The sequence below is a fragment of the Oryzias melastigma genome, linkage group LG22 (genome assembly GCF_002922805.2).
Source record: "Oryzias melastigma strain HK-1 linkage group LG22, ASM292280v2, whole genome shotgun sequence".
NCBI lineage: Eukaryota > Metazoa > Chordata > Actinopteri > Beloniformes > Adrianichthyidae > Oryzias > Oryzias melastigma.
Window position 1 is genome coordinate 5,180,097 of NC_050533.1, and position 18,910 is coordinate 5,199,006.

The following is an 18,910-nucleotide window of genomic DNA, read 5'->3' on the forward strand; positions in this document are numbered from 1 at the left end:
TTTTTTTTTTTTTCAAAAAATTATTTTAAGATAAACATTTCGATGACCAAAAATGGGTTCTTTCACGTTTTGTGTGCTTTTAACTTTAATATGTTTCTGCCTCCTTTTGTCTGTCAGACGCTGCAGAGAGAGATCGAGGGTCACCAGCCTCGCGTGGACGAAGTAATCGAGCGAGGAAGAAGGATGGCGGTCGCCGCCGAAGCCGAGGGCAGACCGGAGGCGGAGCGAATCACAGACCAGCTGACGGAGCTGGAGGAGGCGTGGGCCGGGCTCCAGGATGAGATGGAGAAGCGTCGGGAGCGACTGAGCAAGTCCAACTTGGCCCAGCAGTATTTCAACGATGCTGATGAGGCGGAGGCTTGGATCGGCGAGCAGGAACTCTACATGATCACAGATGAAAAGCCCAAGGTGAGGAGGAGTGGAGAAAAAACGACTACCTGAGAGTGAAGTCCAACTACCTGAACAAAAGTAAAACTTTTGTTTCCTCTAAGGACGAGCAAAGTGCCATGCTGATGCTCAAGCGTCACATGATCCTGAAGCAGGCGGTGGATGACTACTCCAACTCTGTCCAGAAGCTTTCTGATCAGGCCCAGAAGATGTTTGCAGAGGACCATCCGGATGGGTTTGTTTCAGACCTTCACTGTACATAATAATCAGAAACCTACATTTGAAGCTCTTGTTTGCTGATCCTGTCGTGGTTCCCTCAGGGAGGAGATCATTAGAAGGCAGGGTCAGGTGGATAAGCAGTACGCAGGGCTGAGGGAGCTGGCGGAGGACCGCAGGAGGAAGCTGGACCACACCTACCATCACTTCCTGCTGAGCCGAGAGGTGCAGGATCTGGAGCAGTGGATTGCAGAGAGAGATTTGGTGGCATCCTCACAGGAGATGGGTCAAGACCTGGACCACGTCACGGTATTAAACATTTAAAAAGACACATGTGAAGAAGCTTTGGCAGATAAAATGTAGATGTTTAATGCTGTGGAGCTCAAAGGCACAGTTATGTGTCACTTTAATGGCTTACCTGATAAGACAGGTCTACTTGTTACTATGAGTTTGATTTTAAAAAACAAAAACCAAAGGAGCTTTACGAAATTAGCAGTTTAGTAATGTTTTGCAAAAAATTTAGTGCTGTGCGATTTTCTCTTTCTTATTGAATCCTTTGAACGAAATTTTGCCTCCGCCACAAACTCAAAAAGTCACTAAAATTTGCATGCAATGTTGAAAATGAATTTTGACCGATCATCTCATTTTTTGTGACAGCTTCTGAGGGATAAGTTCAGAGAATTTGCCCGAGAGACGGGGATGGTGGGCCAGGAGCGAGTGGACATGGTCAACCTGACTATAGATGGCCTGATCGAATCGGGCCACACCGAGGCGGCGTCTCTGGCCGAATGGAAGGACGGCATCAATGAGAGCTGGGCCGATCTGCTGGAGCTCATCGACACCCGCGCTCAGCTCCTCACGGCCTCGTACGACCTGCTCAAGTGAGTTAAAGAAGCCAGGAGAACGGTGGGAAAAACATTCACAGCACTAAAAGCTGAACTTGTGCTGAAGGTACTTTGACGACGGAAAGGAGCTGGTGACTCAGATCTACGAGAAGCAGAAGGAGCTGCCAGAAGATGTGGGTGAAGATTTCAGCAAAGCGGAGTCCTTCCACAGGATGCACGCCGCCTTTGAGAGAGACATCACGGCGTTAGGAAACCAGGTAAGAAACGTGCACTTCACATTTTAAGGCACAGAGAGACACTCCTTTTCTGCATCAAACGCTGTTGCTGCTTTATAGTCTATTGTTCTGAATAAAAAAAAACTCTTTATGTTAAGCAATACTCCAATGTTCTTTAATAAATCTTTTACAAAGCATAATTAGAAGAGTTTATTATGAGAATGGACAGACTTCTTTCGGCTGCAGGGGGTGAGAGGTTCTCTGGATTCACGGATTCTGCATATTTGGTCGCCAACCCTGGATAATAAGGGCATTCAGGAGATTATGTTAAGAGAACATTAGTTTAGACTGTCAGTTTAACATTTATTTATTTTGTTTCATTCAGTCTAAAAGTCAAAGTTTACATAATTCTTGTCTTTCACTGTGTAGGACCAGATTATTGCAGTTTTCTCTTTAAGATGGTAAAAAAAAGGCTCAGTGAGAGGAAAAAATATATTTACACTTAAACATAAAAAAAGAAATTAACCTTAAAAAGAAAAAAAAACACAACAAGCAATTTTGTCTATTTTGAAGTCTTGAACCAGAAAAAACATTTCTTTTTTGCTAAAAAAAAAGTTTTCAATAAATCGATGAAAAATCTGATTTATTAGTCATGATAAGCTTTATTCACCCCATAAAGTTGTGATTTAGTAGATTAGAAGATCAATTGATGAACGTTTTAAACATTACATTTGTGCCTGAAAGATAAAATTTTAAGTTACCCATGCAAGGAATTTAGTAAGTAAAAAAATAAATAAATTAGACCTGGGTAATTGTTTTTCCTAAATTAAAGTTATCTCCTGCACTTCTGTAAAAACCTGCTGACTCTTCTACCTGAAGGTCCAACAGTACCAGGAGACGGCTTCAAGGCTTCACGCACAGTACGCCGGGGACAGAGCGGCCGACATCCAGGCCGCGGCCAGGCAGGTGATGGAGGCCTGGAAGGGCCTGCTGGACGCCTCGGACGGCCGCAGGGCGCAGCTGGTGGACACGGCAGAGAAGTTCCGCTTCTTCAGCATGGCCAGAGACCTGATGGCCTGGATGGAGAGCATCATCCAGCAGATAGAGACTCAGGAGAAACCCAGGTAAACATTTCATTTGAAGTTTAAATAGTTTAATAATTCCATCTATTCATACCCTTCGTTCTTCTGCATTAGGGACGTCTCATCCGTGGAGCTCCTGCAGAAGTACCATCAGGAGATTCGGTCGGAGATTGAAGCCAGAGAAGCCAAATTCACAAACTGCATAGATCTGGGAAAAGCCCTGCTGACGCGCAAACACCGAGACTCAGCCGAGGTGAGGCTGAGAGCTTCTTTCACCCTCAGCTGGGCATCAAATTACCGCTTTTATTAGGCTTAATTACTTTTCATTGAGTGATTGTTCCTGTTTGACACAATGGACCCAATTGGGCCTCTCACAAAAGAAAAACTTTCCTTCTTCTTTCGCCCATCAGGGAGACTTTAAAGTAAAGACTAATTAGGAAGAGGGAAGCAGAAAGAATCTGAGCGAGCGCATGATCCCTACCTGAGTTTATTGTTGGCGCTAATTCGTGTTCAATTTGGTGATATTTGACCGTCAGATCAAAGAGAAACTGGTGCAGCTGATGGAGAAAAGGAAGGAAATGATGTTCAAATGGGACGACAGATGGGATTGGCTCCGCCTCTGTAAGTAAAACCACATCGAATCACATTTAACCATAAAATCAGTCCACTCTATTTCATGAAGAATTGAGTTTATTGGAAAAATTAAACTTTATGACTATCTGTATTCTCCAAAAAGCCTTAAAGACCCATTGAAGGGTTTGGCGATACGATATCCTGATACGTTTCTCACGATATATATCGCGATACATCCCAAGACTTCAATCTTCACTTTTTTTCCCCAACAGTATCACTTAGAAAAACAAACTCTACCTCAATATTAATTGATCTTTAATTATAATATATTGATAACATTCATTATATTTAATAATCAAAACATTAGGCACTGCAACTGTATCTCATATACAAGTTGCTTTTACCCACAAATCCATGCTGCTTCTCTTTTGGTAAATTATGAATTTGTTTTTAAAGGGAACAGTCAACATTTTCTGATTTCTACAACAGAAATTTGGAGACTGACTTCAAATTGATCACAAACTGGTTCTCACGAGGTCTTGTTTTTGTTTTGGTGTAGAGCTGCTCAAAGAGGCTCAGAATGCTGCCAACTAGTGGTCGGAGGTTTAGATGGAAAACAAAGTAAAGACGCTAAAGACTGCTCATAAATAATTAATTTATCATCATTATGTCAACATTTTAAATCAATACAAGTGTCACCAAACAAAATATCAGGATATATCACCTAATTGTTTTTTCCCTACACACTGATCATATTTTGATCTATTTTAATTTTTGAATTATGATTTCAGCAGGTTTAGCTTGTATAAAAAAATCTGTTATTTTCAAGTTTGTGTGAAAAGAGCACCATTATTGAGAGCTCTCTGTTTACATGCTCTGCCATTTACAAGTGAGTGCATCAGAATGTAGAGGAGCAGGGAGCTTGTGGTCCGGTATTTTCTGCGTCACAAACGTCTGCTCCTGATCCACATATAGAAATACTCAGAAATGCAATTTTAATCTTAATGTTCTTAATATATGTCCAACATCATCAGACAAATCCTGCAACAACATGTTAAAACACCCAAAACGCAATTTTTATCTGAGTGGGTCTTAAAACTTTAGTTTTAAATTCTCCTTTTACTGTATTCAGTGTTAGAGGTGTGTCAGTTTGCACGGGATGCCTCGGTGGCAGAGGCCTGGCTGATCGCTCAGGAGCCTTACGTGACCAGCTTAGACTTGGGCGGCACCGTGGACGAGGTGGAGAAACTCCTGAAAAGACACGAGGCCTTCGAGAAATCCACCGCCACCTGGGAGGAGCGCTTTTCTGCGCTGGAGCGCCTCACGACGGTGTGGAGAGATCGAAAACTTTAAAACGAGCCTGAACTGCAGTGTTTTTTCTTGACAATGTTCGGCTGATCCTGGTTTTCCGCTGTGTTGTAGCTGGAGCTGTTGGAGCTCAGGAAGCAGCAGCAGGAAATAGAGAGGTTCATGAAAGACGAACAACGCTCCGATAAGGATAGCAGGTACAGATTCACGTTTGTATGTTTGCTCATTGTCTTCACCCGAAATCTTAAGTTTTGCTTTTGCTAAAAGAAAAAACAACCCAGAATTAGAATAAAAACAGTAAAAATCTGCCGATTTTCTATGTTTTCCTGAAGCCCCAAAGCCTAAAAACATAGAAACATTTTTTTACTACTATGTAAACATAATTATTTCAGGGTTCATCTGGCATGCACACATAAACAACAACATTGGCCCTGAACAGAAACACATTAACAACATTGGCAACATGTGGCCTGAAAATAAATTACTTGGAAAGATTTGACTCCACCCCCTCCGGGGGTCTTGTTAATGAATCTTGGCATTGTTTACATTTAAACTGGACTATAGCAGCCGTTCATTTAAAATACTGTTTTATTTTGGAGAAAAAAAGGTAAATGTTGACCTTGAATGCTGAATTGTTTTTATTCATAGACATTTGTTAGAAGCAAATAGATGTAAATTGAATATATATATATATATATATTTTTTTCTTGAAAATTGACAAATCTAAAAAAAAGATTTATTTTAGGGACAAAAATCGATTAAAAAAGTAACTAATTTAATTAATTGTAATTAATTGTGATTAAATTTCTAATTAACCGCAATTAATCATGGTAAAAAATTTAATTAATCAAATTAATTGTGATTACATTTTGAATTAATTACAATTAATAGGAATTCGATTTTTAAATTAATTGCAATTTGTGATAAATTTTTTGAATTAATTGCACTTAATCGAGATTAATTTTAAATTAATCGCAATAAATGTTTGTTCTCCAATTTGCGAATAATTCATCTTTTTTAATAATCACAATTACATTGTTTTTTCACAAAATGAAATCAAACACAAAACTGTATTTTATATTTAAAATGTTTATTTTTATTTAGAATGTTTGTTTTTATAGTTTTCCCTATAAAATGACAAAACCTCCTTCATTTCTTTAGAAATTGTGCAACCAAATGCTGTGATAATAAAGAGACGATTGTTTTCTTCCTTTTTTCTTCTAGTTTTGTGTATATATTATTTTTTTTATAAATATAATATACTTGTTAGATGCCACATTTGCTTATTAGCACAGATTTTGTCACAACCTCCTAAAAGAACAATAAATAAAAACCAACTGGTGAATGAAGGAATTTCGTTTGGTACACTTTTTTTTATTTTTAAAAAAAATTGCATTATTATTGCATTATTTTAAAACTCACAGGTTGAAATCCATCAAGTTTTGGCTTAGAAAAGTAGACCAAATTAAAAAATCTGTAGAAACTTTGTTGCTTTATGTGAAATTAATGAGGAATCTGCCTTAAGCCCCATTTTTTTCAAAAGAAACCACATTTGTATCTTTCTTTTAGGAGAGAGGACACAGGCTTCGCAGAGGAATCTTCACAACTTTACACAATCGAAGAGCAAACTCTGGTTCGTAATTATTTATGATTATCTGCTCCATTAAAAAAAAAACACTTTTTGCTGCTGTATGAAGATGAAATCTCCAGTCGTGATGCTGAGTTCTGCTTTCCTGCTCCAGTCTGGAACGATGGATCCCAGTTTATCCCAGCTGGAGGGCACCGCTGGTGAAACCACGGCGCCTGCCGCCTCATCGGAAATGAAGGAGAGTGCTTCTCTGGAGCTGGACCCCTCCATCTCAGTCGGGACAGCAAAGGAGCCGGAGAAGTCCGCCACCATGCCTGCAGAGTCTCTCAGGAGCCAGGCGGTGCTGCTGGAGGGAACGCTGAGCCGCAAACATGACGTGGAGGGCTCTGGGAAGAAGGCGTCCAACAGGTGCAGCAGAGAGGACTTTTGGCCTTTTTGTTCCTCTTCTGTGCATCTAAATCATACTTTATATCATGAATGCAGACTCGCTTTTTATCCTCATTTGCAGATAAAAATGAATTTTCTGGTCGTTTTCTTTACCAGCTGATTAAATCTTGAACTTGAAGTTCATAAAATATGTTTTAATACTCAGGAAAGCCAGTCGCTTGTTTAAGTGCTCTTCTTTTTGTGGCTTTTATTTCCGCTTTTTTATTAGTGATGCACAGAAATGAAACCCTATCAGGAAACTCTGTTAAATAAAATCAGAAATTAAACCAGGATATGTGAATTTTAGTCAGTGACAATTAACAGCTCTTTAAATGACCCATACATTTAATATACGTTGTTCTGTGTAAAATATCTAACGATAAGTGTAAATTTTACAGAATTTTTGTCTTACTTGTAAAATATTTTGCGTTTCATATTTTAAAGAAAAAAGTTTTTAAATCTTAGAAACCGAAAATCTTATAACTCTTATTTTTTTTCAAAAACCTCATGCAGATTTATTGACAGAAAATCTAAACTTAATACTTTTTTGTGTTTTTCTCTTAGTTTCCAATAATTGAATACGTTTAATTAACTTTAAGAAATCTTTCAAAATAATTTAGTAAAACATTAAAATGAAAAGATTGTGGTTATTTTTTTCTAAAACTGAACATTTTGAACCTTCATTCATGTATTTTTTAGACGCCGAAGCTGCTTCTGTCAGAAAAGCTCCTTATATGGTCGTTCCTCTTCCTGCCTCTCAGGTCGTGGAACAGCCTGTACTGCGTGCTGAGAGCAGGTCAGCTCTCCGTCTATAAGGACGCCAAAAGCTTCGGACACGGGGTGACGTATCACGGCGAGGACCCCCTGTCGCTCAGCGGCGCCACCTGGGAAATCCTCATCAACTACAAGAAAAAGAAGCATGTCGCCAAACTGCGGTGAGAAACTTTCAGTGATGACATACTTTGAATAATGCAGTTTTAATCTTAATTTTTTTAATTTAATATATGTAGCAAAATGTAAAAACACCATTTTCATCGGAGTGAGTCTGTAAACAAGCTTGTTAGACACAGAATTTAACTTTATTGAGTCTAAACTAACAAGGAGGAAAATGTTTGGTCTCTTAAATGATCCATTGAGTGAAAAGAATTTTAATTTAAGTCATTTGTCCTGTTTTCAGTTCCATTAAGAAACGGATTAAAAAGAGTTTTCTTTTTTAACTCAAACTTTAAAACTAGAACACAAGTATACCATTTTGTACAACTAACTTGAATTTTCTTTCAAAGTTCCTACATAAATAACATTTAAAAAATGTTGTCTTTTATTTATTTTACTTCCTATTCTTTACATTTTCATTTTAGTCCAATTTTTTTCCTTCATCTCTCTTTTTTTAAGTAAAGGACTTTGGCACTGTAAATGTGTTGAAAAGTGATATATAAATAAGTATTAATTTATTTATAAATTTCATATTTTTTCTGTTGATTTACTGTTTGAAAACTTAAATATTAAATATCTTCTAAAAAATTGCAGATATTTGAGAATGTTGTTTTGTAGCAGAAAGTTTACATGAAGCTTTTTATAGAAAATATGAACAGATCCCTGAGGGACACCACAACGTCTCTGACATTCTCATATATTTTTATGCTCCAAAACGCAGCTTAGATTTTATTTTAAATGTTACAAATATGGAAAAACTGACTTAAAAAAAGCTTCAGGTTAATAGTGATCTGTATTCATTTTACTGACAATTTAAACTTTTTAAAACTGGAACCTCATATTCCTCAAAACACTTCTTATCATGCTTTGTAAACAATATAAAGATTTTCTTTTTTGTTGAGAACTGTAGACCGCACACGTTTCATGCGGACTGTCTCTCTGTGCCTTAAAAAGCGTGTTCCTCCTGCATCGATTCAGTGCGAGAGGGCTTCTCTATCCAGAATTCACTAGTTTCTTTCATAATAAACACATGCTCTGGATGATAATTAGCCTTCGTGGTTATAAGGATATTTCCGAGCCGTTTCTGAGTCAGCTGATGCCATTTCTCCATGCAGGCTCACTATGAGTGTGTGCCTGTGTGTAGTGAACAGGCTGGTGTGCTCTTCAGCTGTGCACCAGAATTATTCTTACTATTTATTTGTATTTCCATTTACTTTTTGAGTAGCAAATTAGCATTTTACATGATGTTTTATCCACATTTTGAAGCTGCAGTAACCTCCTGGGGTTCGACTCCACAGAAAGAATTAAAAAGCGTCTTGTTTCCCTGAGCTTGGCGGTGCTAAAAGGTTGAATTTCTTCTCTGTTTTTCACGGCAGAGCCCTTTCAAAGCTGCTCCCAGTCTTTATGCTAAGCCAACCACCTTCGGACTGCTGCATTAAACATATTTAGCCGTGATCCCACCCAACACTCTGCGAGAGGGCAAAGCTGAGCGTTCTCCAAACTTCCTAAAGCGTAAAAGTCTCCATGGAATTTGCAGTGAATCAATTCTGCATCCACTTCCTCCTCAAGATGCTTCGCTTCTCATTTTCATTCTTTAGTTTTTAGGAATAAATATCTACAACTTGATGAGAAAACCCTAAAAACAGTCAGTTTAATCAATTATAACAAATTATTTTTAAAAATTCTCCTTCAAGGAGAAATTCTTTTGGTCGTTTTATTATTAAAAACTCCTCTAATGAGCGAATGTTTTGGCTTTCCACTTATGAAACCCTTTAAACGTCATTAACTGATTAGGTTTTAAATGTCAGCTGATTGACGCTCCGGGGCGGGATCAACTCCCCACAACGCCGCGTCCTTCTTAAGATCTGAAAATGAGGATAAATAACGCCTTCACAGCAAGTAAAGGTTAGAAAAATATCAAACCTTTCTTAGCCTCCAGTTCACACTGTGAGGACGGTGATTAAAGTCAAAACATATGAAGGATATGGAATTAAAGCTGCAAATGAAAATCCCACAAACTCGGGTAAAAAGGCAAGAAGGGGAAGAATGGAGCTTAATGTAGAAATCATTTCTCTGGAGGAAAGTTTAACAAAGAATCGAAAAGTTGCACAACTTTCTTCATAAAAATCTGTGAGAGGTTTTGGTGCACGTTTGCTCACTTTTGAAAATCCGAGTCCACAGCTGTCAACTTCACACAAGTTGTAAAATAAAAAAAGCACATTTTAAACAATTGAATTCAAATTTAATACAAACATCAATATTTTCATGAATAAAAATGTTTCTTCCATCTGGAAAGAATGTGACTGATCATAACTTGGTCTTTTGTTTTGCAGTCTTGCCGACGGCAGCGAGTTTTTGTTCCAGTGTAAAGATGAGGTACGTTTTTCATCACAGAAAAATTCATTCCTGTAAAAAAGTATTTGTCTTAATTTGGATATTTTTATTACATATTTATTATTTTAGAAATCCAGTTTTACACATTCTTCTGTTTTTTGCGGTTCAAATCTGCTTGTACCGTAGTCTGGATGAATACTCGATTCTGATTGGCTGCAGGTTGTCCATTTAAAGGAGGATTTGGACACCAAAAAAAGAAGTCTGAATTTTCTATATTATTGGATTTTGGTCAATTGGTAATTAAAACAAAATAAAATTGGAACATATAAATAACAAACCTATAATTTAATTAATAATTAATGAAAAAAAATTTGGTTGTTAAACATTTAATGACCAAAGTTAATGGTGAATATTTCTTGCTATAAAAGAGATCTCAGACAAACTTGAGCTTCATTATCTGAACAATAACAAGCAGTAAGAGGTGAATTTTCCCCCTGAAATGAGGCTTTGAATCACTTTCCTCCACCAGCTGCAGCAGAGCGAGGTCGGTGCAGGCTCGGTAGGCGTTACCATGACAACACGTCACCCTGTGAATCTAATAGTCCGCTTCTTGTGGAAAAACTATTTTGAAAAAGTTAAAAATGTATTTAGAAAGTGACCATGATGTAAGGGGAATAATGGCCACGGGATGTCCAATACAGGATATCAATAGGATGATGGGGAGGCCTTAATTCACCCCCACTATTACATAAATAAACTTAAAATGTTGTGCAACCAACAATGAAACTTTCTGAAAATCTAATAAGGAGTCCATAACTGGATGTTGAGACTTTTACCCTCTTTTTCTTTGCAGAATAGTGCGACAGAGTGTTTACAAACAAAAAAAAAAATTACTTATGACTTTAAACCTTGTAAATTTATGAGAAAAAAGTCGTAACTGTTAAATTAAAATAATAAAATCATATATTTATGAGTTAAAAAGTCTTAGGCTAAATGGATTACTTTTTTTCTTGTAAATTTTAGTGTATTAAAGTCGTGCATCTATTACTATTACTTTTTTTAAATTTTTTTTGGTGGCTCTAACTGTCGTAGAATAGATTGAGTTCAGTAACGTTAAAGAATTTTTCAAGCATAAAAAGCTGCAAAAATCTTTAGTCGATTAACATCTAAACTTTTACTTTAACCTCTATCAAAAAGTTTTTTTTTTGGCTCCTCTGATTTTTCTTGCGCAGCTTGAAGTTTTTAGCTAATTATCTTACACAATTTTATGATTAAGATCAGAATACTTTTCATTTCTTATTGATTAGACATTTATATGCTAGAATGGTAAAGCAGCTCCACACCATCACACTACCACCACCGTGTTTGATTGGTGAAATCATGTTTTTCTCTATATTGTTTTATGTTGGGTTATTTCTGTGTTTTTACTTGATTACACTCAAACTGGCAGCTTTTAGCAACCTTAGAATAACATGTTTATATATAAACAGATTTTGTTAACATTAATAATGTTTGTGTAACATTTAGGTGCAATAAAAGTGCAAATGAATGAAGAAAAGGGCAGATCATATTTTTCAAAAGGCTGCATACATTACATGTAATTAATTGTGAGAATTTTTTCCTAAATTGCCGACAGCAAGTTTAGTAAAATATTCCGTCTGCGCTGACCTCACAGACCTCCACCGAATCCCTTTAAGCTAACGGGCAGACACACTCCTCTGGACGAGGACGTACCGTTGTGAGTCAGTGTGTGCGTTTGTTTCATGCAGGACGAGCTGCAGAGTTGGAGCCGGGCCATGGAGCGGGCCGTTCAGGGCCCGCCAGCGGAGGAGGAGGCGCCCGGGCCCTCAGGAGCCAAAACCCTCAGCCTGCCCGCCCCCTCCTCCTCAGCTGCCCTGCCCGAGCCCGCCGCTGCCAAGAAAGACAAGGAGAAGAAGTTCAGCCGCTTCGCCAAGAAGAAGTGAAGGGGAAACCGCGGGGACCGAGCGTTGCCTCGGCAACCTGGAATGAGAAAGTAGTTATCGTGTACAATCACATATATCACTTGTTTTTTATATATATATATATATTTAATTTTGTGAGAACTATAGCAGATTAGGGTAAAGCCATCACTATTTGCCTGTATTTAAGCCGGATTATGAAGGTCCTTATTGTTTGTGTTCTGTTTAACAAACCAAATTCAAAAGCACAGGAATGCTCCTTTCACTCTCAACCAAAGATTGTTTTATTTTTCTGTAATTTCTTGCATTGGTAAGGCAAGGCGAAGCCACGGGGACGACGCTTCAGTACTTCCGCCTTAAAAAAAAAAAAATGGTTGTGAACTGTAATACTGTGCTGTTTGATTTAGGAGCACGAACTCGACGAATCGGAGCGAGCTTTTTAGAATGAGCTTTGTAAATGCGGGGTTTGCCGAGACGTGCGATTGGGTGACTGGGAGTCATGTGACGCCGGTCCCTTTCCCTCCTCTTCTCAGCTGATTTATTTCTGTCAACTTAAATTATATCCAACACATGTATTTACCTCTTATATATGTTCTATCTACTCATTAACATCTAGAGTGAAGGAGAATCGAGATCCAGATGCATGACTTTGACAAGCTTTAGTTTGATATGGTGCTATGGTGGAATTCTTGACATTTCAAACAACCTGACATGCCTTATCCGTCTCCAACTTTGGCTTGCAGCAACACAAACATTGGTTACATTCACTTAGCATGGACATATCTTAAAGTAGGGGGTCTCAAAGAGGGAGAAACGTTTCTTTCTCGAAGAAGAAAAAAACCTTTCCAGAAAAATAACAATTACACCAATTTTTGGTCATAAAGCAGCAGATTTCAACATTAGAAAAGCTTGGAGTTTAGAAAGAACAACAAATTTAAAACTTTTTAATTATAAAAATCTGAATTGATCCCTCTGGACTTCCATTCATCGCATTGCATGATACTACCACTACCATGCTTCACTATAGGAATCTCTAAGCCATGTAGTAGATGTTTACGAGACAAAAGTTTTATACGATTCCAAAAAAAAAAAATTAAAAAGATGAAGGTTTAAGTTAAAAATACCCTTTAAAGTTGACTATTTCACTAGTGTTAAACTGTGTAATTAAAAAAAAATTAAAGAACAATTTAGGCTTTAAATTTGAGTGAGTAAATTATTGGTTAAAATTGATTCTTAAGTAAGGAAAAATCATGAAATGGATGCAATAATGAATAATAAATGTGGGACACAGCTACAATGTAAGTATTAGAGCCACCGGGGAAAAAAAAGTAATATTTCAAGTTTTTTTCTCGTAACTTTATAACTCTACGATTTTAATAGTGACTTTTAGATCTTGTAAATTTACAACTTTTAAATCTTGTAAATTTCAAAGTTTTAATTTAGTACATTTTTTACTTTTAACCTAATAAATTTACGACTAAATCTAGTAAATTTACAAGTTTTAACTTAGTGAATTTACAACTTAAATCTCATAAATGTACGACTTTTATCCTAATAAATTTACGACTCTAAATCTTGTAAATTTACGACTCTAAATCTTGTAAATTAACAGTTTTTAATCTCGTAAATTAACACCTAAATCTCACACATTTTTGATTTAACATAGTAAATTTACTACTTTAAATCTTGTAAATGTACGACTTTAATTCTTGTAAATTTACGACTTAATCTCGTGAATTTACAAAAAAAAGTAAGAAATTTAATCTATGGCTTCTGAAGTCCTAAATATACGACTTTATTCTCGTAATTAAAGCTTTTTTCTTGTAAATTTCCAAGATTTAAAGTTGTGATAAAAAAATATTGATAAATTGGCCCTAATACTTTTTAAAAGTTATATTTTATAGTGTTTAATTATTTAATTGATGGAACCTATACACATTTCAAAACTCATTCGTTATTGAAAAGTCATTTACTCTTAAAATCATCTTATTTAATGTAAGAAAAATCTTTTTTGCAATAAACCTTTAAAATGTGCAAAAAAGACAATCAAAACAAATCATTTTTAAATAAATGAAAATGCTCCTATTAATTAATAGAAAGACTTCCTTTATCTCAAATGTAACCACTAAAAATATAAAACAAACAAGTTTATGATGTAACTTTCATCGTTTATTATATCCTCTCTCCATACTTTTGCTCTTCAACTAAAACTGAATCATCCTCAGAGAAACAAACTAAAGTTCTGAAGTTTTGACCAGACCTGCACCGGTATCCACGCGTTTGCTCACAGATTTTTCTTTTTTTTTTGGGATATTTCTGTTCGGTGGTTTTTAATCTGCATTTTATACTTTCTGTAAAATAAAGACAGGAACCGAGTCTTTTGGGAGAATAAAGTTTAAAATGAACATTGAGACTTTATTTTGATTCTAACCTATTGCACGAGAAAGCTTCAAAGCCTTTTGAGATGTAAACACAGTCATGAAACAAAAGCAGTTTTTCCTGGAAATAAAAATCCAGCTAATGTATTTACATTCCAGTGGGTGTTGATGACAAGGACGGCACTGCGGGGCAACTTTAAGCTAATTAGATTCCACCTCAACTTCAACAAGTCGAGGATGATCACTTACAGAAGCTATGAAGTCTGGCACAACAGTTCATTTGGATCTTTACAACCTCAATAGGTGCACGCCCGCGGCGGAGAATACAAATAATTCTTCAAAACAAAAAAAGCCAGGGGGGGTGAGCGCGCGGATGTTTTATGCATACCGCGCCATCATCAGCCAGTTTCACTAAGCGAGGCCTTGAAAGAATCCGCCAGGACGCGCTCCGCATTTACGTGTTAAACAACCTCCATTTACATACCCAACGCATCCGGCTGCCAGCAGGAATTTCTCAACTCCGGCTGCAGCTTTGACTGGAAAGGATGCAGAGAAAGGACGTGATGGCTGAGAGAACACAACCGTTAGTCTGTCCTGAGGGACCGGCGAGGTCTTTATCCACGCCTCTTCTGAAGATTTAGGACTTTTGATAGGATTTATATATATAAAAAAAATCAAATCTGAAAATGATTTTTTTTTTTATCTTAATTTTTTTGTCCTAGACTGCAACAATTCTATCGTTTTTGCAATTTGCATGCACCAAATACTCTGAAAACTAAATGTTTTGACAAATGACTGACCCTTAAAAAAATGGTGACATCACAGCGTGCAAAAAAGTAGGTTACAACCTCTTATGGGGAGCAAAAATATTTCAAATTCTACTAATTAAACCAAATCACACGTCAGGAATATCCAAAGGAAATGTAAAAAAATTATGGGGTGGTCATGTTGTAACAAAATGCAAAATTTGGCGATTTGAACATTTTCGCTCAAAATGGGAAAAATTGGTCAAGAAATCCTCACAAAATTTCGCACAACAAAGTTCTATTGACCTTTGACCTCGGGTGAAGGCCGCCATCTTGAATTTTAACAAAAATCTCCACTAGTACCTCCTACAAATTTAAACTCTTTCTAGGGAGTTCAGTCTATAGCCTCCTAACTTCTTAAGCTGAACTACTTGAGGAAGAAAAAAAAATCGTAAATAAAGTTTGTAGATTTTAAAAGGCATTAAAGTATTGAGCTAGCAAAATGGCACTCCCCCGTTAATCACATTTTACACACACATATATATATATATATACACACACACACATATAGTAGGGCTAGGTTGAAAAGAAAAAAAATGATCGATTTGAATCATAATAGATCAATAATCGATTCACAAAAGATATAAATCGATTTAGAACCTAAAGGTAAAGTCCGCTAGTTTGATGCTAACATAAATAGGACGGCTAATGCTAACGCTCAGTCGACCTAAACATACATTTATAAACTCATAGGTATGAATTTTCTAAACGCTTTTAAGAATATATATTTTTAAGTAATAATTTATTGTCTAAAACATTGTTTATTGTTTCCTCATACCGTCTTATTCTTCTGGAATAAGGTGTAATGCTACAGCGCGATCGCCACATAGTGGCCAAACTGAGTGAGGGGTATGAAGCAAAGGGGGCACCCTCCCCCACTAAAACAATGACATAGCAGGTAAAATCATTAAAAAATCTATGGGATTCAGAACATTTTTATAGAATCCACAAATGAAAAAAACAAAAAATATTGTGTCTGGGATATCCAAATGACGTTATGAAATTATGGGATGGCTACACGACCTAAAGCAAAATGTTATTTTTGACAATTCTCATGTTTTTCCTCAATATAGGAAAAGTAAACTTTTGCTTAAACAATCTTTATGAAATTTTACACACACGCTGCTAGCTTAAGTTTACAACGAAACCTGGAGTTTTGTCGACCTTTGACCTCAGAAAGAGAGTGCAATCTTGAATTATTGGGAAAAAAAAAAAACTAAAGCACCAGCTACAAACAAAAACTCATCCCAGGGATTTTCATCAATCGTCTTGTAACGTCTCTGAAGTAACTGGGGAAAAGAAAATATTTGAAATTGGATTTTAAATGGTGTGCTCGCAAAATTAGAATTCTCCTATTGCTCGCACATTTTTTAATAGTAAAATTTTGAAAGTTTAATCATCTTCAACTAGAGCTGAAGAGGATAATATATCATAAATAAACATATGGACGTGGTTAGAAAATGACCTCGGTTACTAAGGAAATCCAAAAGTTTACTTTTGTCCTTTTTTCTGAAACTCACGTTGATCTGTTTGGTATCCTAAGACAACCAAGACATACAATGGTTGCTATGGAGACAATTCAACGCAATTTTAAAAGTTTAATTTTTTTTTATACACCAATTTGACCAGCCAGACAGAGGATGGTCAAATTGGTATGGCGGCGAAGGCACATAGAAAAGCACATTTTTGTCAACCAAGACATGTATTATAATAACAGATCAAGTTTTTACATAATCATATTATTGTATATGCAGCAGCTGATCTGTTTAAATAAAAAAAATCTTTTTGTGTTTGCTGCAGATTTGGAAAAAGTTCTTAGTTTCTCGTCATGAAGATAAGAACACTTGAATTTAGAGGTTTAAATCCCGGCATATAGAAATGATGAATCATTTTCTCCATGAACATTAAATAAACTAATGTGCCCAAATGACGTGCGAACAGAGTTTCAAAAGGTCAGCTTTATTCACAAGTCATTTCTGCTCAAAGAATAATTAAATAGGCACTTAATTTCAACAAATACACGATTATATATATATACTTAATTACATAACAAAACAAAGATTTGAGGAAGACGCTTCTGATCTAAGTGGGCGTTTTACAAAGGCATCGTGAAGTCCTGGAGGCGGAGGACAGGACTTCCATACGGAACAGCAGTTCACAGTTCTTTCAGGAGAATGAACTGTTTGTGACGGCAGGTCAGTCCAGCATTGTTGTGTCTGAGTTTTAACCATCTACATTTCACAACAAAAACGGCAGCCGCACTGCCAACGAAAGTGGGTTTACTCTATGGAGGTGTGAAATAAACCATCTGCATGAAGGTAGCAAAAGAGGCTCGAGAGTTGATGAGAAAAAAACTAAGCTGACGTGGAAGTCGGCGTTCATTTGATGAGCTTGTTGGCTCTCTGGTTGGCGTCGTCGATGCGAATTTTGTTCATGTCCGCCTGGAGAGGAAGAGAAAAAGAGGATGAGTTAGTTAACGAGTTTGATGCTTTATCTTTGAAAAAAATTGATAAGCTGAAAAAAAATGTGAGAGTTAGCCAACTGTTCTACCTAAAAGCTAACAGAAATACTCCTGTAAATGTACCATGATACTTGCCACTCCCATGCTTCCCCCTTAAGGATCTAATATGGGCTAACCGCTAATGTTCACAAATAACTTTATCATATTTAATGCTAAAAAAGTAATTTATCCAGATAAAACTGATCTGATTTGTGAAATTTATTCCAAGTTTTTGTGATTATTCAACAGACATCATTCATAAGCTATAAAGGGGGGAAGAAAAACATCTTTTTCACCCCTTTTATTTTCCTTCCTTTCTAAAATGCAAAACACTTAAATAAAAAGTGTTTAGTATCAAGACAGTTTATATCATCCTTTAATTCTGATGCTTTTTTAAAGTTTGAGTTGATTTTCTTATGCTAACATAAGGTCAGTAAATGAAACGTGGCTGGGACAGACAGAGTGTTTGCTTAAATCACATGCCCTTGAGCAAGGCCATTGACCTGTTCAGCTTCAACGTAACCCCACCGCGTCCCGGCATGAATGTTGAAACAGTGAACTTTAAAAAAGCTGGCTTTTGCAGAAGTAAAAGAAAAAAAACCAAAAAAACCCCAAAAACACAAACCTAAAAATTCAGTGAATTCCCAGAAATCTTTTCATTGACTGAAATGATTTCCCATCTTTACACCTGAAACTTTGAATCTAGTAAATAAACTTTAGTAACTGAGCTACACAGCAAAATCCAAATCTCACAAAGTATTTTTTTTTTGTTTAAATCTCTTCTTACACTCTATATGACAAAACTAACTTACTAGTAACTTTTTATACTAAGATGCAACGACTTGATTTAAGACAATAAATCCTAAATATTTCATTTTAAGCATCATCTCTAATAAAAGCAAGTTTTTATTGACTTAACATCTAATTTCTGAGTAGAAGTTTTATTTGTGAATGTGAGAGGTCTTGTTTCAAGAAACATACTTGTTGGACTTAGGAAAACTTTAAAATTCTGTTTGACATAATTATATATTTTTTAAGAAAAAAGATCTTAAAATGTGGAATTCTAGTCTTTTAAGATGATTATGGCTTAGAAATTAACCAAGCTAGACTGTTTTAGAGATTGAAATAGCACATTTTTGGAAGAAAAGTATAAGCATGTATGATATACATTAAATATATAAAACTTTTGCTTAATTTAAGACAATTAGCAAAGAAATAAAGCAATATAGTTTAAATTGTGATATTTTGACGTAAAAGATCAGGACAAGATAACCCATTTTTAAAGATAAAAACATCTTGTTTTCTATATTTTAGCACAAATGTATTTTCTTGGGCTGCACGGTGGCGCAGTGGTTAGCGCTCTTGCCTCACAGCGAGAA

General features: G+C 36.2%; 2 protein-coding genes across 4 annotated transcripts in view; one reads left to right on the forward strand and one right to left on the reverse strand.

Annotated features, from left to right (window-relative positions):
- The window catches only part of sptb (spectrin, beta, erythrocytic), a 48,136-nt gene extending 34,970 nt beyond the window's left edge, over positions 1-13,166 (forward strand). Inside the window, exons 23-37 of the mRNA XM_024270293.2 lie at positions 118-408; positions 492-622; positions 708-912; positions 1,261-1,484; positions 1,555-1,705; positions 2,543-2,787; positions 2,860-2,998; positions 3,282-3,366; positions 4,451-4,647; positions 4,741-4,823; positions 6,196-6,259; positions 6,369-6,622; positions 7,402-7,575; positions 9,907-9,949; positions 11,677-13,166. Coding sequence (XP_024126061.1) covers positions 118-408; positions 492-622; positions 708-912; positions 1,261-1,484; positions 1,555-1,705; positions 2,543-2,787; positions 2,860-2,998; positions 3,282-3,366; positions 4,451-4,647; positions 4,741-4,823; positions 6,196-6,259; positions 6,369-6,622; positions 7,402-7,575; positions 9,907-9,949; positions 11,677-11,871 — 2,481 coding nt within the window. The 3' untranslated portion in view covers positions 11,872-13,166. The remainder of the gene's footprint in view (positions 1-117; positions 409-491; positions 623-707; positions 913-1,260; positions 1,485-1,554; positions 1,706-2,542; positions 2,788-2,859; positions 2,999-3,281; positions 3,367-4,450; positions 4,648-4,740; positions 4,824-6,195; positions 6,260-6,368; positions 6,623-7,401; positions 7,576-9,906; positions 9,950-11,676) is intronic.
- Positions 13,167-16,971: 3,805 nt separating this feature from the next.
- Positions 16,972-18,910, reverse strand: part of LOC112147696 (synaptosomal-associated protein 23) — an 11,313-nt gene continuing 9,374 nt past the window's right edge. For all 3 annotated transcript variants that reach the window (XM_024274269.1, XM_024274262.1, XM_024274253.2), the window contains exon 8: positions 16,972-17,472. In XM_024274269.1, the coding sequence (XP_024130037.1) occupies positions 17,410-17,472 (63 nt within the window). In that variant the 3' untranslated portion in view covers positions 16,972-17,409. The remainder of the gene's footprint in view (positions 17,473-18,910) is intronic.